Below are 24,185 nucleotides of genomic sequence, written 5' to 3' on the forward strand. Positions count from 1 at the left end.
TTTGCCTGAGTTAATCCAAAGAATGTATCACCACAATATTTGTTGGACTGATGATAATGTCACAATAATGATTACAAGCTGGGTTGAACCATTGTGGCACTGTCCAACATAAATAGAAGTCATGATCCCGACAGTGGGACAGGTTCTGTGACACATTGCTTAACAGTTGCTGAATGGCCTTGGCAGTGTTGAAGCCCTTGCCAACCAGCTAGTCTCCCCTGAAGGATGCTCAAGAGTCAATACTTCAATTGTAGAATCTGGAGGGACAGTGAAAGTTTTGGTTAGTTCAGTGCAAGTGTCTTCTGTTGTATGGGAATTGACAGGAGTATCCAAGAGAATTTGTGATTGCATGACATAATGTTTCCTTGCAGGTTGATTAACATGCAGGCATTTCCTGCAACTGATTAGAAAGGATCTGTGGTGCAAGAGTGAAGTAGCTCCTACACTCACCTCTACTGATAGATATTACTGTTATTGAAGTGGATTTCCAGTGCAGTGGCAAGATTATATATGGTTTGGTTTAGGAATTGTAGTTTGGCTTTTCCCTGTCACTATACATAGCAGGTGACTAAGGTGCCAAAAATATATCTGTCTTGCTTCCTTCCTCTAACTTTCCTTCTGCTCTTCCAAATTATTAAATACAAAAAGCTATCCAGAAGCATCCATCATGGGAATAGGCATTCAAATAATAATGATGAAATAGAGCCCAATGATGCTGCGAAGACGTTCCTTTGAGACAGTGCAGCTAAACAGGTGAAACAGGATAGCATTCAGGTAGGTAAGGAAAAAAGGTACCTGCCATTTCCCCAAGTCCCATCACCTGTTCCACTCCTCAACAAGTGCACGATAAAAAATCTTAACTGGATTTAAGGTCTTTTTTATGTTCAGTGCTCTAACTGGTATTGTGTTGGTCATGCAATGGCAACATTCCTATGTTAAGTGTGCACTGCCTTTTATTTCAATTAAAATCTGATAATTTATTTCTTGCTCTTTTTGATGATAGCTGTACAACAGACACAAAGACTACCTCACTGCTTTGGTTGGAGATGAATTTGAAACTGTAAGTATATATTTTATCCTTTCTAGATTTCATTGAGAAGGAACAATATTATTTGAAAATACATGTTCAAATTGTCTGAATCCAATCAATAGGTGTTGAAGAAGATTCCCATTCTTTGCAGGCAGCACCAGGCTGGCCATTGGACTCAGCTGTGGTGTCATCACTTGTTGGAGTTGACAGCATTTCCATATTGTCAGGTTCCTTGCTGGTGTTCCCCTTGGCAGATGATGTAATTTTTCTTTGTAACTTATTTCTCTAGTCCCTTGGCATGGCATTTGGAAAATAGCACTAATCCTTTTTGAGCTTCCCAGTTCCCTGTGTCATTCAACTTAAAGCAACATGGAAAAGACTGGAGCATCAGAAAGCTCATTGGACACTTGACCTTTATTTAAAATATATAGACTGAAGATTCATCTAGGCATTTTTCAGCTGTGGTCACTGAATGGCAATCATGTCTGGGAGCCATTTTGAGCTTGGTCTCCTAGAAGGCTCTACTTATAGCTCCTGCTCCAGCTAAACTTGGCCATCTCGGCACATCCTGGTATATCTGGTAATGGCACTTCCCGGTGTCCACGAATCAATTTCACAGTGGACATTGTGATTCACCAATGAATCGGGGAGGACTGAGCAGCTGTGTTATGATAATTAAGTCATGGCAGACAGAAATGAAGAATACCTGTGCCTGCGTTAACAAATTTTTAAATCAGGAATGTTGATGATGGTACACCGATCATCAAAAACTGTATATAAACTTCCATTTAATCTATGTCAAGATCAAGTTGTTAATAATGCATAGAGAGAGGCCCTTGACCCTACGCTGGTTTTATCCAATGTTCCATCCCCAAATTTCTTTCAATTTTTCCCTTTCAAATATTTCTCTAACTCCTCTTAATAGTTAGTATTGAATCTTTTTCATGATCATAACTGAATTGTTTTCTTTTTCTTTTTATGCATCCTCAGGTTATACACACATCTGCCTCTGAAAAGTTATTCCTTATTTCATATTCCTTATTTTTAATTAAAGATTCTTCTAATTAAATACTTATGTTAATTCATCCCTTATCCTTCTCTGTTCCAAAAGGGAGAGGCAGCAATTTTTCTACATTCTTCACGCAACTTCTCTTTCATCCATTAATCTTGATGGGACTTTCTTGCTCTTGTCAGTCCCTACTTTAAGCGAAGATCCTGAATGCTTTTTTAAGAGTCTTCTCAAATTGTTCTGCCGCATAAAAGGGGCGATCCACATCAAATTGTTCTGCTGCATATAAAGGGAGATCTGCATCTCTCTTGCTGCAACCCATTTAACGTGGCAAGTTTTGTTTTTTGCGGTTGCCCTGCAAGCATCCTAGCTTTGTATCAGTTGGAAACTTTGAGATATCTTAGTACATAATCTTAGATCATTTAATACAAAAAAAGTCATTGGTCTCAAAAGCATCCCATGAAAGATATTTCTGCACGCATCACTTCATTCTGAAAATTATTTGATCACTGCTGCTATCTATCTTCTTGCTGTTTTGCTTCTACACCTCCCCTTTCTTCCCATGGGCTTCAATTTTCAAAGGAACGCTCTTTATTGAATTAAGTATAAACGTAAAATTAGTGCCACTCATGCTTTTATTTTGTGGCACTTTCTGTGACAACGCACATTCATACCATGCCAAGGTCAAATAGGCTGTGTTTCTGTATCTTTGCCTTGACCAGACAGAAACTATGTAATTTAGCATCAAGGAGCAGGATATACTCACTAACGCAGACTCTTCTTGATGGATACAGTTTGATTTTGTTCGCCTGCACCTGTAGTGGTATGCTTTGAATTGATCAAACTAGCTTTCTGATCTAAAACTTGTGTCAGGGTAATTGGGGAATTGAAACACTGTCTACAGAGCCATCTTGTGGTGAACAAGTTTCTGTGTACTGTGCCTCGCACAAAAGGTTCTACTCTCACCCACAGCTTCCAATCCACTGGGCATTTCTTCACTGATACAGAAGTGCTTTCTGTATGCATCCCATGACTGATCTCAGAATGGCCTTGAGTAGGATGCATTTTAGCCCTTGTCGGTACATAGCAGTCCTGCTAAAGGAGAAAGAGAACGTTTTAGAGAGAAGATTGTGGGAAGTATTGGAGAAAGTGGAGGAAGAAAATAGAATTTCTAATTTCATAGCAATAGTAGTGAAATATAGTGCAAATTTGTTCAACTTCTTTAAGGTTTTTTCAGTACCAGACACTATCAGCTCACAAAGAACAATCGGACATGAGTAGATCATTCACGCTCTTGAATCTGCTCCACCATTATTAGGCAATGGTTGATTTATATAATACTTTTACCTACTTGTCAACAATCCATATGCCTTGATATTTCTACCTAACAAAATTTTAACTCATTTGTAAAAGGTCCAATTGTCCCTGGAATTTCAGATACAGATCCTATTACCCTCTGTGAGAGGAAAGTGCTTCTTGATTTTGCTACTGAATGGGTTAGCTCATTACAATATTACCTGGCCTATTAAACCTTCAGCATTTTAAACAAAGTGAGACCACTCCTTTATAAGTCGCTGGTGCTGAGACTTGCCCTCACCTCTGCCTCCATTTCTATTAAGAACTATCTGTATTTAGTAATCATTTTCCCATGATCAGCCCCCTATGGTTGATGTGGAGGTCATAGCTGTAGGCAGTGGCCTAATGCACTATCACCACATGTTGTGCGCTTTTAAACATTTCATCCTTATTTTGCAGCCTCCTATGGGTTTTCTTCAGGTGTTTGTGAATGGTGAAGTAGGTAAGTTAGATTTGTATTAGATTTGGTTTGTAATCTCTCTGTTCTGACTAACAAGGGTTTAATTCAGGAAATGTTCATGACCACAAGCCTCACAAGAAAGAGAGCAGTTATCACTCTATATAAATGTATCACCTTATTCTTTAATAAGCTATGTGAACAGGAAGGTTGGTGGGGTGACCCACAGGCTGTGAACATGTGCAATATAAAGGAAAAAATTCAGTTGATCCATGAAGCATGACCCACATGCCATCATGCTCTGAACATTGTATTTTATAACTGATATCAGCAGCTACATGATCTATTAGAAATATTTTTAACAAATATTTTTAAAAATGTATGAGCTTAGGGAAAAACAAATTTGAAAATACCCTGGAGTCTAAAAGAATAGCTGGACCATTACTTCTATGACATTATTCCTCCTATCCTGCTGTGGCTTCTTCGGGGTTTGGAACTGGACTAATTCTGCTCGAAGGATAAGTGAATCTGCACTCTGCTGTAAGCAGCAACTTGTTTCATAGGCTGCCTGGCCTTGGGGAAAGGAAACAACTCCTGAACTTTTAGCTATTACTGCCCTTGCACAACTAGAATGCTCGAGCCCCATCTCTTTGAACCTGAAATAATTATTTATGAGCATAATCTAGACCTTCAGTATTTTAAAATAAAAATGATTAGTTTCTAACTGTTCCCTTTTCCAATCTCATTTTCTCCAAATAAATACATTATAAAAATCATAAGTTTTGTAACTCACAAGGTGACCAAAACAAGACACTAAGTAAAGTCTACAAAGGAGTTAAAGAAGACAATTCTTGTCTGTTTTGTTTTACACTGAATCATTGTAGCAATACAACCCAGTATTCTATTTGATTTGGATACCATTTCAGGCACTGGACATGAATGCAAAGGGAATTATGCACAATGATCCTCAGATCCCTATAATGAATACATTTCTTAAAAAGTTCTTGCGTAACTGCAAGCAAACTAGATAACCACCAACACTGGCCTGCCTACATTGCCATGCATTAAGTTCAGCTCCAAATTTCAATGACACTGCTCCACTTGAGATGAGAATGTCGATGTCTGACTAGGACCTTTGGTAGCTGGAGATGGTCACTGATTGCACTGCTCCTAATACCAGGGTTGGGCAATGCAAGAAATGGGCATTTCTGTCTGGAACCTAGAAGAAGTAACTCTACTGATGAACTTTACACTGTGTGTACTTGGTGTATCTGAGTACAGTCCATGAATTAATTGGTCTGTTTCCAGAGATTAGCCTAATAATATGCTTGACCTGATTTTATTCTTTTTTTCAGTGTCAGCTCATGGCTTTGAATATGACAACCTTTATGTACATTTCTTTCTTGAACTTCCAGACAGTGAGTATGCCACTTGATTTTTGTTTGTGAACATGTGTTAATGCATATATCTGTACTTTCTGGAGCAACACACAAAATGCTGGAGGAATTCAGCGGGTCAGGCAGTATCTATGGAGGGAAATGGACAGTTGATGTTTCAGGTCAAGACCCTTCACGAGTCCTCATGAAGGGTCTCGACCCGAAATGTCAATCCACTTCCCTCCACAGATGCTACCTGACGTGCTGAGTTCCTCCAGCATTTGTGCGTTGCTCCAGATTTCCAGCATCTCCAGTCTCTTGTGTCTCCATCTGTACTTTCTGCTTTATTATATTGTGCCTCGCTGTTTATCCATCCTCCCCTTTTCCTCACACCCTTCCTCCTTGGGAGCAGTGGCTGAAACATTGGTTCTCAGCAGCAGCAACATGAGTGGAAATTCTCACTGGTCCACCCGCATGAGTAAAGGGAGATTCCTTCCAACTACCCCTTCCGTGCTGCAGTACCAACAGACTTCAGGATACTTTTACATGCCTCCCTGATCTTGGTACAGAAGTGTGAGAGCAGTTCTGAAACAGGCAATCTAGTGGCAAGGATTCATTTACAATCTATTTCTCTGCTACTTGCATCAGCCTTTTCAATTTCCATCAAAATCTTAAATAATTTTATTATCATTTCTTAACTTTGCCTTAGAATTGTAATTCTAACACATTGTTATCCTGCACAGAACTATTGTATTTTACAGAATTTCTGATTTTACTAGTGCACCATCTTGATTTATTTCTCTGCAGACTTGCTTGATCTGTGTATTTATATTAGCAGGTTTCTTGTGTCATAACAAACAAGATGCTGGAGGAATTCAGTGGGTCAGGCAGCATCTGTGAGGGGAAATGGACTGTCAACGTTTTGGGTTGAGACCCTTCATCTGGAGTCCAGACCTGCTGAGTTCCTCTAGCATCTTGTTTGTTGCTCCAGATTCCAGCATCTGCAGTCTCTTGTGTCCTGTGGCACTGTTCACTGAGAAGTGAAATAAATGACAAATTGATCTATATTTGCTGGCCAGGACAGCGACAAACCCCTCTTATACAAATTGTGCCGTGGGACTTTCATAACTCTCTGAAATGGGCCTCAGTTTAACATATTAACTGAAAATTGGCACCTTTAATAATACAGGAACTCTCTCAGTGATGCACTGAACTTGGCCTTATATCCTGGAGTGGAACAAATTTGTGATCTTTTGGCTGAGTTCCACAACTGAACTAGGGCTGATTGTTTAGAAGCTGGTTGCTAGGGTGGTTCAGCTGCTTGTAAATGACGGGCTTTTCTCCAAGATTAAAATAAACAAGTAGAAGGTTACTTTTTTAAAAAGTATAATAATATATCTGGATCAAATTATAAATTTATTTCGGGACATTAAAACAGCCTCCCATTAGGGTGTTAGGTCTGGAATCTATTTGGGGGCAAGATAAAGTCTTTGCATGGAGACAGGAAGCATGTGTAAGTATTGCTAAGTTTTAAAATTAACGGGGTGTTGAAATTTAGGAGTAGGGGAAGAACTTGCATGAAACAGGTAAATGAACCTCGTATCTGAGAATGACATGAGGAACAATCAGAGAGCGTTTACAGCAATAGTTTTCAGCAATGATTTCTCAACACAAAGATGGGACTGATGTCTTGGTTTTTAAAGCTTTGTGTGCTTACACTATAATTATAAACATACAGCTTGTGCTTTAAATAACTAACAAAATGTTCCTAGCTATTTGCTGGGAAAGCCCTTGGACTGCAATGAAGTATAAGGTAGCTGAAGTGCATGCTTTGTTATATCATACATAATATATTATGCTTAGCCATAGATGCTTTAATTATTTGGTCTGATTTGTACAATATATTGCACTACCATGTTGCGTTATTTTAAAAAGCAAAATGTTGAAATGAATGAGTGGGTTAGTTTGCTACCTGAAATAACTGTAGAATCTCTACATTGTTGGACTGTTTGCCACCTCCTTTTGTGACATGTCATTTAGATTGAGTGATGTGCATCATCACCACACAGATACATGGTGCTTGCAGAGTCTAAATAACAACTTCGTTTGTTAATGCCCAGATTGGACCTGTCCTCCAAGCCAGCAGTTGTCTGGAGTGACGCAGACTTGCACTACCAAGGTCGATGGCCAGGTAAGGAGCTGATAATGAAAACAAAAAAATGCTGGAAGTACTTAGCAGGTCAGGCTGCATCTTTGGGGAAAGAAACAAAGTTAACAATGTGCTGGGGTATTATTGGGAATAACATTCAGTAGTCCAGAAATCTATCAAAGTCCTGAGGGTGCCAGATTATCAAATCTTTTACTGTACTGTAATAATCAATGAAGACAGGTACAGATTTTATCCTGATAAAAGGAAGGCAAGAACCAAATTTACACATAATAGCGTTTCACAAACAGTAATATTACCATATAATCTGTTTTAATGATTTAATCGAGGTCTGTTCTTTCAGATATTACCTACCTATACAGCATGGATGTGGTTTAATATCTCATCAGAAGGATGTTATTGGAATATCAAGGTAGATTCTGCACTCATGTTTGGAGTAGCTGTTGAGTTCACAAGCTCCAGACTTTAGAGGAGTGGTATCACTGGCCAAAGCTAACAGATGCCTGATCTGGAAATTGATTTGTGAAAACAAAGCAATGCCACAACTTGGAAGTTAGAAAAGGAACAAAACTGTAATAAGACCCCATTGTACTTTAATAGGTACCTCGCTTAGTGCTCAGAATGCATTCCTAGGGGCGGGAGTGCTAATGGAATCGGCACTAAAAGGGACCATTGCAGCATGCGTTACTGACGGTGCTGTTTTTTGGGGATCTGGTGTAAACCCTTCATGCTACTGTGCCAGGAACCTGACGTGAATCATTGTCTGGTACTAGTGTTCTAGTGGAGACTATGTTGAGCAGGCTGGAGCAAGCTGTGTGGGGCTACACCCTGACCAGCATGGTGAGTGCAAGCATTGTTGGGGACTGGCAGCAGTTCCATGTTCTGCAGGCAGCTTCTCCACCCCAGTGCAGGTGGTTCTTTGCTGTGGGAGTACCAGCAGAGGTTGGCACCAGGTTCCCAGCACTGTACAGCCTGTATCCTCCAGCTTCTCTCATTACCTCCTGTTGGATATGACGGAAGCTGCTGTCTTCCCCTCTCCTTGCTTGGCTTCACGTGCTCAAAGACCAGTGACCACCATAGAGCTTGTTACCAGAGACAAGTGTCTAGGCTGGGTAAAAAAATTGTGCGGCCAAACAAAAAGAAAGGGGAGATGGCAGCTTCCGTCACCTCCAACAGAGACTGTAGGATTCAGGGATCGGTTAACATATGGAGCAGGTGCTGCCCCAGCCTACCCATTACCAGCCCACACAGGTCGCCTCCCCACACCAGTGTGGTGGTTCTTTGTTGTGAGAGCACCAGTGGAGGGAAGGGGCTTGCGCCAGGTTCCTAGGACAGGAATGACATCCCGAGCAAGCATCTTTTGTAAAGGGTAGATAGGAAACCTATGAGAGGTCAGACTGAAGGACCAACCATGCTATAAGGAATCATGTTAGTGTGACTGGGGTACCAGCATATTGCTGACTTTCAAAAACATCTCAGTCAAAAACAAACAGTTGTTTTAAACATTAAGTATCAGTGCTTAGTGTTTTTCCCTGTTGTAATTGCTTTTATTATTTTAAATAGGAGAATGTTGCCTATTTTTCTTATCCATTCAACTTTGAAATGTCTATAAGAAGCGAAGATCAGCCCGAGGGTAAGTATCCCTTTGGAAGCAACAGGATTATCTTCTACAGGATGGGAGTTCAGATTTCCATGTGTTCCACTGTGCTAAGATGTCCATTACCATTGGTGATTTTAAAGGTTTTCTTTTATCTTTAGAATTGTAGCTAACCAAGCTTCACTGTTCATGGACAATTACAGAAGTTTTTGGGTTACTTCTTGTTTCCGTAAGAGTGCAGTGCATGTAGTTCTTTTCCAATCCCCAGTGAATTCTTCTTAAATTGTGGACTTTGCATGCTTGAGGTGATGATCAGAATTGTTCCTTCGAAGGAGCTTTGATGTGGGTGAGTAGGTTTCAGCTCATCCTCGCGTGGGCATGATTAGGATCAGGATGGGGAAGGGGTAACCATGAACGTTGGTTGTTGATTTTAACTGTGTTTTGAAATTACGTTTAATCTGTATTTTCTGCTCTGCGTGCTTCGGTAAGCATCGTCAGGAATGATAGTGGGCCAAACGGGAAAACAGGAGAGCAATCACCTTGGGCTTCGATCGGGGCTGTCTGGTAATTTGTTACCGAGCCTTGCTAAGCTGTTCTTTAAACCCTGATGATGTGGATGGTGGAAGAAGATGCTGAGAAGAACATAGAGAGCATTCTGATTCAGTACTGGTTGTGAATGAGCACAGCCTGCGGTCATTGATATTTATCTCTTATTTGCCCTGCTATAGCCTTACAGTTTCACAGGGATTGAAACCATCCTGAACCTAATCCAATTAAGGATCATGTGGAAAAGATGTCAGATTACAGCAATTGGGTTAAATGACTGATTCTTATTATTTTTCTTTTATTCTTTTCCACTGTCCGCCAATTGTGGTAATCTTCCTACTTGCCAATAATGGGTCAGGAATCGTTGCTGTGACTAAAGAGGAGATTGGTGGAAACCTTTCCAGTGAAACTCAACCCTCTAGGGCAAAGATTGTAATAGGCAGCAAACTTGGCAACTTTCTGTTGTGGTTCAGATAATCTGCATTTATAGACACCTGCTCTCAGTCTTACCCACTAGGTAGGATTAGCTCAGTCACTGCACTGACTTCATAGTTTCTACTTTCATGAAATATCCTCAAGTTGAATTTGCATTATTGCTAAAAGCAGATAAATATTCATGTAGATAGTGTTACTTCCATATAAGAAGTAGATAGCAAGATGTCCTAGCAAAATACTGATGCATGGGATAATTAAGTAGCTTGTTTCCTGTTTGAATCATAACATTAAATCCATTGATTTAAATTTTATGGGACATATAACTAAAGAATAAAAGATATTTCAGAGACTGAACATTTTATCACTTGTACCTACTTGGTACCTCTAAGTATGAATTTCCTGAGATTTCAGGCAAAAGTTATCAATTTTAAACTTTTGGAGGTAGAGGGTGCGTGTTAAAAGAAAGCTATTGGTTCTAGATTGTGGATTTTTTTGTCAGCTAGATGTCTGTTGTCTGGAAACCAATCCTAATATCTTTAAACCAAGCTGCTGACAATGCACATGATAAAGTTTTTAATATTCAGGTATGAAGTATGTTATCATTCCCTGTAGTGAAATACCTGACCTGCCTAGGGCAGACACAACTTGATGAAAATAGGACAAAGCAGATATAACTGCGCAATATACCATAACACAGAATTGGCAAACTTCCTCCAGCTTGTCCCCTCTATCTATTGGGACACTGTCTTGCAAGTTATGTGGAGCTAAGTAGGAAGAACCATAATCTTCAGTGACATCTAACCCTGCAATTTCTAGCAATAAAACAGACTGGGTGACAATCTTTAACTGTAGTCCTGCACACAGATTTCAAAGACACATTTAGGTGAAGGGTCTGACTCTGCCTTTCTATAGAATCCAGTGGTTTGCTTTCATCATCATGATGGGTTTAAAACACTGGATTATTTCTCATTGACTACCTTACAGATTCTCCATTTCAGGTTTTTAAAAACTTAAAACATGTTTCATTTCTAACTTTTCCAAATTCCAATGAAAGATCATCATTGAGATGTTAACTCTGTTTCTCTCTCCACAGATGCTGCCAGACCTTGCTGAATATTTACAGATTTCTGCTTTATTTCAGATTTCCAGCATTTGTGCATTTACTTTTGCTTTTTGTCATTCTTTGTGTTTTTCTTTTCATGTCCGCCTGAGCCTTGTATTTTTCTGTTTGCTCTTGTCCCCTTTTTGTAAGGTTACTTAATGTAAAATTTGCACTCAGAATTAACCCTGGTAACCAGATATGCAACAACAACAATAACAATTATTTGGAGAAGCACCACTGGTGCCACAATTATTCTTGGCCTAATGCTATGCCTCTTTGATCTGCCGATTCACAATACAAGCAAAAAAAGTGGGTATCCTTCTCTTTTCCTTTTTTATTCTATGTATCTCTGAGCTTCTCAATCTCTTGGGCAAATATCTTCTGCATTTCAGTGCTCCCCAGTCCCTTGTGAAAAGGCCTGACAATGAGCACTAGTCAAGTCTTGTTCTGTTTTCTGGATTTTGCAGGTTTGCTACAGTGGCCAATGCTTTATTTTGGAGTGTACTCTAATGACTTCTGGCAGAGATATCGTATTGAGGGCTATGGCTACATCAACATTCCTGACAGTCCAGGTAAGAAAAAAGCACTAATCTCCCAAAATTAAAAACTTGTGTAATACTCAAATTAATGACACAACTGAGACAGTTACACTGATAAAAAATTAATCTTGAAGCATTAACATCTGCTGACTATACAGCTGCTGAATGTCCCCAACATTTTCTACTTTGTTTCATTAGAAACATTAACTGTTTTTATTTACCTGTGAGTCATCGCTCCTCCTCAAATAGGCTGACTGCCAGAGTGCTCCAATTTCATAAATACTCAAAATGCTTTCTGTTGTAGGGCTCACGTGGTCATTTGCAGTGTAACCTGGACAGTGACTGTTGTGTTATTGCCAAGTTGATCTGGACCTTTACATAACATCCATTAGCAATGTGTATAAAGGTCTTTTTTTCTTGCTCCAGTTGGGATTGCCACACTGTAAATTGAATCCTGCCTTCTTCTGGTTATTATGGCTGAGTCTACACTGTGCATGGATTTCATATCATTGATCTCCTCATGACATTGCACTTTCCTGTTATCATCCCCACCTAGAATATTATACTGCTGTCTGTCTGCCGGAAATTTAGCAGAGCCATTCTGTAGGCAGCAAGGAAATCTTATGTTTCCAACTCTAAGAAGCCCATGGAGTCACTTGTGTCCACATTCTATTGTTTCATACTAGGCATCACCCCTTCACAGTTATAACAACAATCTAATAACAAAGCCAAACAACCAAGTAATTGAGATGTACAATAGTTCAGGCAAAACAAACAGTTACATCTAAGCTTGTACAACTTTTTTTTTAATGTATTTGATGGCAACTTCAATGTGCCATAATTCTGGTACGGCAGTCTTTTCAATTATTAGGAAAATATTCAAAATCATAAACTTTTTTTGTGCGACAATTGCTACTATTGGCAAATGAATTTTTTTCTTTTGCTATTTGTGTCTGTATTTAGCACTCTGTGCATGAGTTCAGCACAGCTGGGTACAGAAGTCAGTTGAACAATATGACTTATCCTCAGCATTCTAAGAGTGTGTCTTACTGCATTAGTGTGATTGTGGTCTTTGAATGTGATTAAAGAGAAAAGATTATCAATTGATACTTCTAAGCTATGAGTTGATATTGACTATGAATTGGATTGAGACTATCCAACATCATTTTATGCCACCGGTCTGTCATTATCTGAAAACAAATATTAATGCTTTGGATTCAAACCCAATACTGCTAGTCAGAGTACTTATTCAGTGTTTTTGTTTCGGACTTTCTGTCTCATGTCTCACTTGATTTTGGACCCTATCATTCCATTTTTCTGTACCACAAATGAAACCAAATTCCAGGTTACTGACTAAACTACTTTCTTCCTGCCCAAGTATTTGCTTTTGTCTAATATTTATTGAAAGGTGCAACATTTTTGTTGACAGGTAGCTATACAAAGACATGCCAGACTTGGAGACCAATCTTGCCTGGAACATCAGCAGAACTGCGGAGATTCTTTGTTGGTGGTGCACTTGAGCTTGAAGATATGACTTATGTCCGGGTCCCAAGCACATTTAAGGTAATTATGAAAATTATTGAGGGAATGTGAATTGCTTGAGGCATTAAGATGCCAGAATTACAACTGGCTCCTGATTCAACCAGTTCCCAAATTGTCATTTTGGTCATCTATTCCCCGTCTAGCTGATGGTTCTCAGTTTCTCTATCCATCAGCTCCACTCTAGTTACTTTCTTTTCAGCTGCTTTGCAGTTCACATCTGAACTTAGCGTGAGTTATGCTTATTTTAGCTTCTGTGGTTTATTTTCCCTCCAAAAAACAGTCTGCACAGCACTTTGGTTGAAAAGAGTCAGCAGAACAATGGAAGGGACACACAAGAGCATTAGGAGTGGGACATGATGGTAGGTAAGGAGAAAAAGGAAGCATAAGCAGGGAGAAATGAAAGGTTTAGGAATGATGATTTTTTTGTTCCAGAGGATTTTTGATTAAAAGAATAGACTAGAGATTCAGGGATTGTTTTCCCTGTGATGGAGAAGTTGAGAGACTTGGTGAGTTCAGTATGGAAACAGGCCCTGTGGCCCACTGAGTCTGTGCCAATCATCAACGACCCATGAGATTTCATAGAGGTGCACAAGATTCTGATGGATTTAGACAGAGAGAAATCAGTGCCATTAGTGGAGGAGTCAAGGACCGGAGAAAATGTTTAAAGTGACCTGTGTTCCTAAAGATTGCAGGGCAATGCAGGAGGAACTGTTTTATATAACAATTATGATCTGGAATGTTCTTCCTGAAAGTGTTGATGAAAATTTAATTGTGCTTTCTAAAGGGATTTGGAATAGTGAAGGTTTGAAAACAAAACTTGCAGAGCAATAGGAAGTGGAACTTGTTGGATCCTTCTACAAAGAGAGAGCATTGACTCAATGGGCCAAATGGCTGTAACAATTCTGTGATTCCATGTCAGCAGGAAAATGCGAAGTGCAAAAGGCAGAGAGTCGAAAAGGGATGAGAGGAAAAGATGGGAATCTTTTTTTCAAAAAACATAAGACATTTATGGAGGGATCCTGTGATTTTAAAAAAAAGTATTGGAAAATGTACCAATGAAATTTACCTCACCACTCACTTATCAAAGTGTTACTGGCAGGCCAGCACTTAATGCCCATGTCTAATTAGGCTCGAGAAGGTGGTGAAGAGCTGCCACTGATGTCTTAAATAACTACAGTCTTTATACCGCCGGTAATCATAATGAGTAGACTTGGAGGAGAGCTTTGCAGATGACGGTGTATGCATACACATCATTGAAAGTCTATGTCACAGGAGACCATTCCAGCCTATGATATCTGTCCCAGTTGAGAAACAGCAACCCAGCTTAATCCTACTTCCAGTACTAGGTCCACATCCTGTAGGTCAGGTGCACATGCAAGTATGCTTAAATGTTATGAAGGTCTATGCCCCCTGGTTTTTGAAACCTCTGCTAAGGAAAGTATTTTGTTCCTATTTATTCCTTCTGTGCTCCTCACAATTTTACACTCCTCAATTAAATCTCCCCTCAGCCTCGGTAAACAAACCTAGCCTATCAAATCTTACCACATAGCTCAATTTTCTAATCTATATAATATTGTAAATTTCCTCTGCACCCTCTCCAGGACAATCCTGTTTTCCCTTTAGTGTGGTAACCAATCATAGAGATGCAAGTTCCAGAGATGCTGTTCAAGAAACTTTGACAAGGTGTTGGTTTGCAGAGGTAAGCATTGCAACCATGGTGTACCGGAGGCAGAGAGAGAGTAAATGTTCAAGATCAGGTGCCCATTAAGTCCTGAGTTTCTTGAGAGCTATTGGAGCTGAATGTATGCAAGAAAAGAGAGAATATTTTATTATTTCCTGAATGCAGTTGTAGCTAGTTGAAGGACTGGAGAATCAGCAGATGAGGAACTTGCTGCAGCATACACATTATAATATTAACGTGATCTCCAGTTAAGTTTCTTATCAAAGGTAAAACCGCAAATCATTGATGATGAGGGATTCAGCAATAGTCATTCTGTTGAGTGTCATTGTTGACTTGTTGTTGGGCGTAGTCATTGCCTGTCATTTCTGTCCTGCAAGTGTTAATTGCTACTTCAGCCCTGCCTGAATGCTGTTGGGTTCTTGCTGGATGAGGACATGGATTTCCTCAAAATGACTGAGAACGTGGCCTTCTGAATGAGTGCATGTGCATTGTCTATGTTCTGCAGCGCTAAACTTGCAGTGACCTTGATTCTGGAATGGAGATGACATAGGTTGAACAGTGTCCCATTTGTCTTGTACATTAAGTCCCCCAGCCGTGAAGCTTGTTGGGGGTGAAGTGCAGCATTGGGAGTAAGGAAGATTTGAGAAAAATATAGGAGTGATGTCACAGCCTTGTTTGACACCAGTGCACATGCAGATTGGGTCTACTGTGGACTTGTTGGTTAAGACCATTGTCAGTGTAACTGTACTGGAGCAATTTGGTAGAGGCATGGCTAGATCTGGAGTACTAGCTGTCAGCACCACAGCTTAGTTGCCAGAGTCTGTGGTCTGCTGTATACAGTGTAGCTAGCAGTTTCTGACCATTGTATTGAGATAATCAGTTGGCTGCCTTCAGTGATGTTGGCAGGAGGAGGCCAGCATGGATCAGATCCTAAACTGAAGATGGTTGCAAGTACTTGGCTTTGTCTTTTGCATTCAAACATTGGTCTCTGTTTAATTGACCACTACTACTTATGGCTGGATTTTGCAGGACTGTAGAGCTTTAATCTGATTCATTCATTGGCAGATTACCTTGAGTGTTTCTGCATTTTGGCATACATGTAATCCTGGGTTGTAAATTGGCCAAGAGTGTAGGATGTTGTCTGGAAAGTGAGTTGAAGCAGTGGAGAAACTGAGATCAATTGCTGTATTGGGCTGGTGCTGTTCTTTTTCAATAGCCTAACTATCTGCTGATGTGCACATGGGTCAATCTTATCTAAATTGCTGAGCATATACTCAGTCGTTGTTGGGATCTGGCGTTCTGGCAGGGTTGTAACAGCTACCAATATCAAACATACCAGATCTGAGAGGCCATTTTAGGAGGTGTGAGACACTTGTGGAGGTGGCAGTGGGGCAGGAATCCTGAGGAAAAAATATATACTAAACCCTTCATCATTTCCAAATATTCCTGTTGGGTATCCCAGACTAACTACATAAAGTGTGTGGAGCTGAATTTTTAAACGTGATTTTGCAGGATTAGAGATCTTTCCTTGTGTCTTTCTGGAAATAAATTATTGCAATTAACTGGGATGAATAATTCCTCCCTTCTTCACTAATAGATAAGGTAACAGGAAATGGAGCAAGTGTTGGTGCAGAGAGGGAAGGGACTGGCAAAGTACAGGGAGCTTACTGTGAGTGTTTGCATTCACGGTGACTAAAAATTGATTTTCACATGGCAACAAAATAGCGAAGTGGCCCCACCGAGCTATATGTTTCACCTATCCAAACCACTGAGGCTGTAGGATGACCAAATGTATTCTTTCAGCAGCTGCTCTATATCTCTTTCAAACATTGCACCTTGTTCATCACTGCCCCTTTTCCTTTTCTAAAACGTTGTTGATGCTATCTCCTCACAAACCAACCTCTATCACTGTTTGGAGATGCTCCTTTCCCATGCCACCTCTCGTCTGATTTATTGCTCACCTTATATCTCTCTCAAGACCTGTGCAGCTTTCCCTTGACCACTGCACTTATGTTGTCATACCAATTGCCTGAAATGAAGCTGGGAATAGGGGAGGCCATCATTCCCTCTGATAAAACAATGGAAAGACTGAAATAATTTACTTCAGTCTTTGCCACAAACTCAGTATCTCTCCCTGGCCACTGTCTCAGGCCTTTACAATCTGAACAATGTATTTGAACGTGAGCTGAGATCTGTATTCTCCCCATTATAAGGACAACCTGCTAAACTTTCATAACATTGGGCTTGAACTTGCACTGCACAGCATCCACAAATGCCAGGAAGTTTGGGATTCCTGCACAAATGCAGAGGTCTTGAATTTGCCTCCAAGGTCAGCCAGCAATTTCCCAGCTGTTGGGCTCCATGAGTCCGCTGGCAGAGTGTGAACCTGCTGCAGTTCCTCTTCAATTATCCGTAGAATCCGCCTGCTACTGGTGCAGAAACAGCAAGACCATTCACAGGAATGTAGAAGCATGGCTGGGAGGAAGAAGGGTAAGTATGAGGTAATTTCTATTTTTTTTTAATGGAGTTTGCTTTATTGTTTTAATTATTTAAAAGCATTAATGTGACATGAGTTTTCAAAATACTTTAATTGTTTAATTTTTCAGAGATTTTACTCTTTTATTGAATAATAGGGGCATGGGAGCATGGCTTCGCTGGCTAGCAAGTTTTTTCAGCTGTTTTGTTGGGGGTGGAAACTTGTTCTGGCCCTTCCACCTGACAACATTGTGTTGTGTAGGGTCTCACAATTTCTCATCAAGGCAGCTATGGGGACCAAATTGTACTAGCAGATCTAGAAAGACTAACTCCATAGCTGGTACATAAGCTTGAGTGGCTTATTGCTGGCAGCAAGTTCTGCCTGTTACCTCCCCCCACCCCTACTTTGACCAATTGTTAAAACTCTAATCCGTATCATTGTAATTTCCAGACTTGATCCTCTCAATGCTGTCCTGGCCAGTCATCACACTTCAGCCTCATCTAAAGTCTCAGCTGAAACTACTAGCCTAATGCTCATCAATATCACCTCGAATACCTTGCCTTTAGCTCTATTCTCTGATTGTAAAATTCTCATCCCCACTTTAACCCTTCAGGGTCTCATCCTCCCCATCCCTGTACTCTCCCCTTATTTAACCTCTCAAGTTGCTCATTTCTCTGTCACTGATCTACTGTCACATTTTTTAGCTTAATCCTTTTTTTAATGTTGCTTATTCACCTTTGAAGTGTTTTGCTCTCTGTTTTGCACAAAAAGAACTCTGTCAATTTTGCTTCAGAGGGGACGGCAAGGAAATGGATTGTGAACTATTGGTATATTTAGAGGATGTGGAATGTGAAGGATCACCCTGATTGTGTGATAGAAGAATATAGCTCATGACCAAAGGATAAGTAAAGCAATTAAATTATTTTCCTTGCATTCAGGGAGAGAGGCTGAGTCGCTTTGGTTTCAGAACGGAAACCACAGGAACTGTAACCTTCAAGTTTCATTGCATGCAGCAATGCAGGTGTGTAAACCCATGGTCTGACCATCAAACAAGGTGGTGAGGTCAATGACTTAGCAATGCTAAACTAGGTAAGTGATGTTTCTGGAGGGGAAGGTGGTATCCCTCGTCGCTAGATCAGGAACGACCTGGGAAGTTATTGACCTAAGTGCGGAGCATGTGATCTTGGGTAACCACTCACCAGCCCAAGTGAGTAACCAAAGAGTCATTGTTCCAGCAGAGTATGGTTGTTGATGAGGTGAGTGTGCTGGAGGCACAGGTTGTTTGGAGATTGTGGTGGGGGGCGGAAGGGAGCTGCTCCCTTGTCTAAATAAATGAGTTGTACAAAATTGAGAGCAAGGTGGGACAAAAACTTTTACCTTAACAAAAATGTATTTTTAAGATTTCCTGATTATTTCAGTTGTGAAACTGAGCCATGCATATGGAGTGGCACAGTGGCGCAGTAGTGGAGCCACTGTCAGAGACCCGGGTTCAAACCTGATCTTTGGTGCTGTACGTATGGAGTTTGCACATTCTCCTGTGATCGCGTGGGTTTCCTCCGGGTTCTCCAATATCCTCCTACATCACAAAGATGTGCAGGTTGGTAGGTGAATTGGCCACAGTAGTCGACTCAGCCCAGATGAAGGGTCTTGGCCCGAAACGTCGACTGTCCATTTCCCTCCATTGATGCTGCCTGATCTGCTGAGTCCCGCCAGTGTTTTATGTGTTGCTCCAGATTCTAGCATCTGCAGTTTCTCTTGTGTCTCCATTACTGTAGGTAGCCTACTGAGGCAGCAGATAGTAAACCTGACACTTTTAGTTTTTCAGATGAAATTTGTGCTGTGGTGTTTTGATAGAACTTTTCTGGATTCAAACATGGCAAGAAAAAGATCACAGAATGTTCTGGACCGCATGGGAGGACTTACTCACCAGGCTACCTTCCATTCTGTGCTGGGTAGGTAGTAATTCATTTGTAATGCACATTGGCTAGGCTGGAATTCATCGTACTGTGTTATCAGTAGTGTTTAATGCCTTGTACATTGCTAACAAGCGTTACTGTTTTAATTTCTGCTAGTTCCTTCATTATCTTTAGACTATGAGACCATTGTGTGCTTAAAAAGTCAAACTACTGTAGACAGTCAGAATCTTTTCCCTAAGGTAGAAATGTCAAACACCAGAGAATATGCTTTTAAGGTTAGAGGGGGGAAGTTATAAGGCGACGTGAGGGGCAAATTTTTTACGCAGAGAGCGATGGGTGCCTGGAATGGGTTGCCAGGGATAGTAGTGGAAGCAGGCAGTTTGGTGGAGTTTAAGAGGGTTTTAGATGGGCACATGAATATGAAGGGAATGGAGGGATATGGATGATACACAGGAAGAGGACGTTTAGTATAAATTGGCACTGAGATCAGCACAGCATCATGGACCAAGTGGCCTATTCAGTGCTGTACTGTTCTATGTTCTGTGTTTCCTGTTTGTTACTTGTTTTCTCGCAGTAAGAGGCATCGTGTTCTGGTGTTCAGACAGGGTGATGTGTTAGCAACTGCCTATCCTGTCCTAAGGTTTATGGTTAAATCCTGGCTAGATTTGGATTGAAATTCGTTTTTGTTTACTGACTGTAAGGGGACGTAGGTGAACAGAGTTTGGCCATCCCAAACTTTTATTTTATAATCAGTCACCTGCGTCATATACTGCATTAATTTGGACTAAATTGACAATCTTGCTGTAAGACTTCAGGAAGGTTGGTGTGAGAAATGTAATACTTCCTTGAGGTGGAGGCATGTTGTGGCAGTTTCCTTCCATTGGCCACATGGGCTCATTATTGTTGCTCCTCAGGTTAGACGAAAGGAAGCCTTTTGCAACTGCTTAAGAGTATATTTTGTCTTTTCTCTGCTCAGCGGCATTTGGGCATGCTCAGCACCGCATGCATGAAGCACGAGAGAACCTTCCAAAGGACTTGCTGCGAACATCTGCGCTGCTGGAGTCTGAGTCAAGAACGTAACAAATCGACCCTGGCTACACTGGCTTGAGGCATCATGGCCCAGAGACTCAAGTGGAGAAATTGCTTTCAATGTAATTTGAAGCTGGAACACTCATTGCTTGGTTTGCTCCCAGTTACGCTTAGTCTATCTACATATGTTTCAGGCAATGCTAATATCATTGAGACAGTTGTAGAATCATGAAGTCAAGAGTTCTTAACTGGCCAACATCTTTACCATGAATGGTCGTATGTACAAGCTAAGGTAAGTAGTGGCAAAACAGGCCCAGGCTTGATTAAGCCATCTTGCAGGATCTTCATTAATCCCCCATGACACTATAAAATATATGTTGAAGAAGATTCTTTATATATGGCTTTGGAGTGCAGATATGTCCTGTAGAAGACAGACCTGAAGATATTGAGTTTGACTTCAGGTCACTGCTGGACAGGCTGATCTCATTAACAGCGTTAGAGGCATGACAAATGACAAAGCAAGTGGGAGAGAAGTTTGAGTGGTTTACAACCACCACTTCTTCACCTCCTGATTACAGGCCCAAGAGCACTGTACAGAGATGATCACACATTTGAATTGGTTTTGCTTCTGTCAGTATTCACCATCCAGGTTCACTCCTGAAGAATAGAAAGTTGGGAAAAAATGATCATTGGCAGTTGGTCCTGGCAAAAATCATTTTGCCAGGAGAGGATAATTTACAATAGGTTTTCCACGCAGGTTCAGTTCTTGCACTCATTTAGATTGTGGAGCGTAACAATGATTATACGGAATACTTTTCACATATGAACTCTGAAAACTCTGAACCAATTAGCAACTGACAAATATAAACAGCACAATGAAACTTGAAATATTCAGCATAAGTTATCATTATATTCTGTTTCCTGTAGCGCTTTCAAGTGCTTAATTTGCCAAGTGCTACCTTGGACTTCCTGACTCTGGAGTAATTGATTTATAGTTAAGAGAAAATGGACTGAATTGGAAAATGTAATCTGAAAAGCATCAGCATAAATCTCACTCTTTCAAATAAAACAGAATTTGTGTCTTTGGTGATCCTGCCTTTTAATCTGATTGCTTTATAGATTTTCATTAGGTTTAGGTTTGGAGACAGCACTTTGAACAATATAAAACTGAGACGAAGTGGCAGTGATCGCTTTTCCATCCAGACTTGCAGATGGAAAAGACTATATTGAAGGTCCTAAAGACATACACTATTATTTTAGAAAGGCTAGATGGGAAGATAAGCAACTAACATCAGTTTATTTTGAGTTGTTATAAGTTTTGAAAAGCTGTACCATGTCCAGAGCTGAGTAAAGCTGCAATAATCTGATTATCTGCTCTTCATGTGAACATATATCCAAACTGGATGGTGAAGGGATTCTTCAAAAGATGAGATCGTTAGAATTTAGAAAGTCAATTGAGGACCGAGAAACAAAAGCAAGTTGCTGTGGAATCTGGAAATGTGCAGCAGATCAGGTACCATCAGTAAGGAATAAAACAAAATGAGCATTTTAGTTCTGATAACAAGTCCTTGACCTGAAAAGTGAACTGTTTCTTTTGCCACAGAAGTTGCCTGACTTGCTGAGAATTTTTAGGAATTTATGTTTTTCTTCAAACTTCCAACAATGTCTTGCATTTGTATTTCGTTAAGTACTGGGAGTGTATACAGAATTACAGATGTCATCTCATTAAAGCCTTTCAAAATGTAACTCGTGCTACCACCTCCTTGCACACCAGATCCCTTTGTGCACCAACATTTAATTACCATTTTTTAAAATCTGTTTTTCTATTCCTCCTACCCTGATCTTTCATCCATTAACATAGATTGTAATTAGCTGAGTGGCCCAATAATGACTCACGTGGCAGATCAAGAATAAAATTATTTTGTTTATTTATTCTCCGTTTACTGCTCTTAATTCTCTATCCACGTTAATATATTGTGCCAGTTCTTATTTAACATGTGGCACCTAATCAAACACCTTTTGAAAATGCAAATATCCTTCACCACTGGTTCACTTTTATCTACCCTGCAATTTACGTCCTCAGAAAATATTGCAAAAGATTATTTTCCTTTCATTAAACCATCTCGACTTTGCCTAATTGTATAATGATTTTCTAGGTGCCCTCTTAGCATGATAGCATCCCTTGTTCTCACTTTCCATCTCATCAGCTGCATCTAATGGCTTATTCCTTGTCATATTTGGCACCATTGATGTGACATTGGCACTAATTTTTCTCGACTCTTTTCAGCATTCTGAAGAGACTGTTCTCTCTTTGCCATCCTGGTCCACTCCTCAATCACCAAGAAAGTCTCCCTACCCCATGTCACCTTGCCGTGCAAGCAGAGATATAACACCTGCCCTTTATTTCTTCTATATTTGGCCCAGATCACATTTTCCTGGTGAAACAGTAAAATACTTATTTCAACTTGTATATTATATTTGCTCACAATTCTGTTCCCTCTAAATTGGGAATGGCACAGGCAGTGTAGGTGAGTGCTTTGCGGAATATCTCCAAGAGACCTGGAGCTTCTGGTTGCCTGTACTGTAAATCTCCATCACGCAGCCACTGTGATCTCTTGTCCTCTGCCTTTGACAATGTTTCAAAGAAGATCAATTTAGAGTTTTGATTAAGCATATTACAACCTTCCAAACTCAACAGGTTCAATGGTTTCAGATGATTTTGTAGTGGTTGCATTTCCTATAGACCCATTTTTCTTTACTTGTCCCATTACCAGCCTTTTGCGTTGTACACTTTCCCTTTTGATCTTTCCTCCCTTTCTCTGCATCTTTAAATTTATTTTGATTCTTAATTTTTTTCCAGTGATGGAAGGTTAATTAAAATATTAAATTCTTCTCTGCGCAACTCCTATGTCCAACATTTTTTTCTGCTTTAATTAAAGACGGAGTCATTCTCCTATCACCAGATGTGTTTAAGGCTTTAATATCAACCCAATATTTTAGCAGGAAAAACAATTTGGAATTTTGGAGTTGCTGTGCTGAGTAGTACGGGAGTGGAAGTCCTCATTGCCGTGGTAAGTACCGTGAGAATGAGAGTGGGAAGCAGTTTGAAAAGGTAGACCCGTTGTTGTTGTTGCTGTGGTGAGTTGATAGGCCTGTTGATTAGCTAATTGGATAATTAGGCAGCAGCTGCCAATAAAAAGAAGTTAGGGTCAAGCGGAGCAGCCATTGTTGGAGTGGGCCAGTATTAGCGTGGGGAGCTGAGGCTCTGGCGTAAAGAGGCGGAGTAGGTGAGCAGAGGGTTCTGGTGGGTCTCTTTCTTTCTTATTTTGTTATTTCTTTGTATAGAACAGTGGGAATGGCAGTCAGGGCAGACATATGCTCCTGCTGTAGGAGGTGGGAAGTCAGGGAGACCTCCAGTGTCCCTGATGACTACATTGCAAGAAGTGCATCCAGCTGTAGCTCCTTACAGACAGCGTTAGGGAGCTGCAGCTGGATGAAACTTTGGATCATTCGGGAAACTGAGGAGATGATTGATAGGAGTTACCAGGATGGCAGTTACATCTCGGGTGCGGGATGCAGGTATTGGGTGACCATAAGGGGAGGGAAAGGAATAGGCAGTCAGTACAGGATACCCGGTGACCATTTCTATCGATAACAAGTATATCATTTTGGATGCTGTTGGGGGGGGATGAATCACCAATGGAGAGCCACAGCAGCCGGGTCTCTGGTACAGAGTCTGGCTCTATGGCTCAGAAAGGCCGGAGGGGGTTAAGAGGAGTGCAATGGTGATGGGGGATCCATTGGTTAGTGGAACAGACAGGAGAATGGACAAGAACGAGACTTCCAGATGGTATGTTGCCTCCCAGGTGCCAGGTTCAGGGACATCTCAGATCGAGTCCACAGCATTCTTAAGGGGGAGGGTGAGCAGCCAGAAGTCATGGTACACATTGACACCAATGACATAAGATAAGGGATGAGGTCCTGAAG

At 40.6% G+C, this 24,185-nt stretch overlaps 1 protein-coding gene across 1 annotated transcript in view; it reads left to right on the forward strand.

Annotated features, from left to right (window-relative positions):
- mks1 (MKS transition zone complex subunit 1) overlaps nt 1–22,010 on the forward strand; it is a 37,156-nt gene extending 15,146 nt beyond the window's left edge. Inside the window, 10 exon segments of the mRNA XM_052035425.1 lie at nt 1,004–1,060; nt 3,795–3,837; nt 5,148–5,210; nt 7,289–7,359; nt 8,899–8,968; nt 11,483–11,587; nt 12,984–13,117; nt 18,192–18,274; nt 19,108–19,205; nt 20,146–22,010. Coding sequence (XP_051891385.1) covers nt 1,004–1,060; nt 3,795–3,837; nt 5,148–5,210; nt 7,289–7,359; nt 8,899–8,968; nt 11,483–11,587; nt 12,984–13,117; nt 18,192–18,274; nt 19,108–19,205; nt 20,146–20,249 — 828 coding nt within the window. The 3' untranslated portion in view covers nt 20,250–22,010.
- Nucleotides 22,011–24,185: the final 2,175 nt, after the last annotated feature.

The sequence above is a fragment of the Pristis pectinata genome, chromosome 21 (genome assembly GCF_009764475.1).
Source record: "Pristis pectinata isolate sPriPec2 chromosome 21, sPriPec2.1.pri, whole genome shotgun sequence".
Taxonomy (NCBI): Eukaryota; Metazoa; Chordata; class Chondrichthyes; order Rhinopristiformes; family Pristidae; genus Pristis; species Pristis pectinata.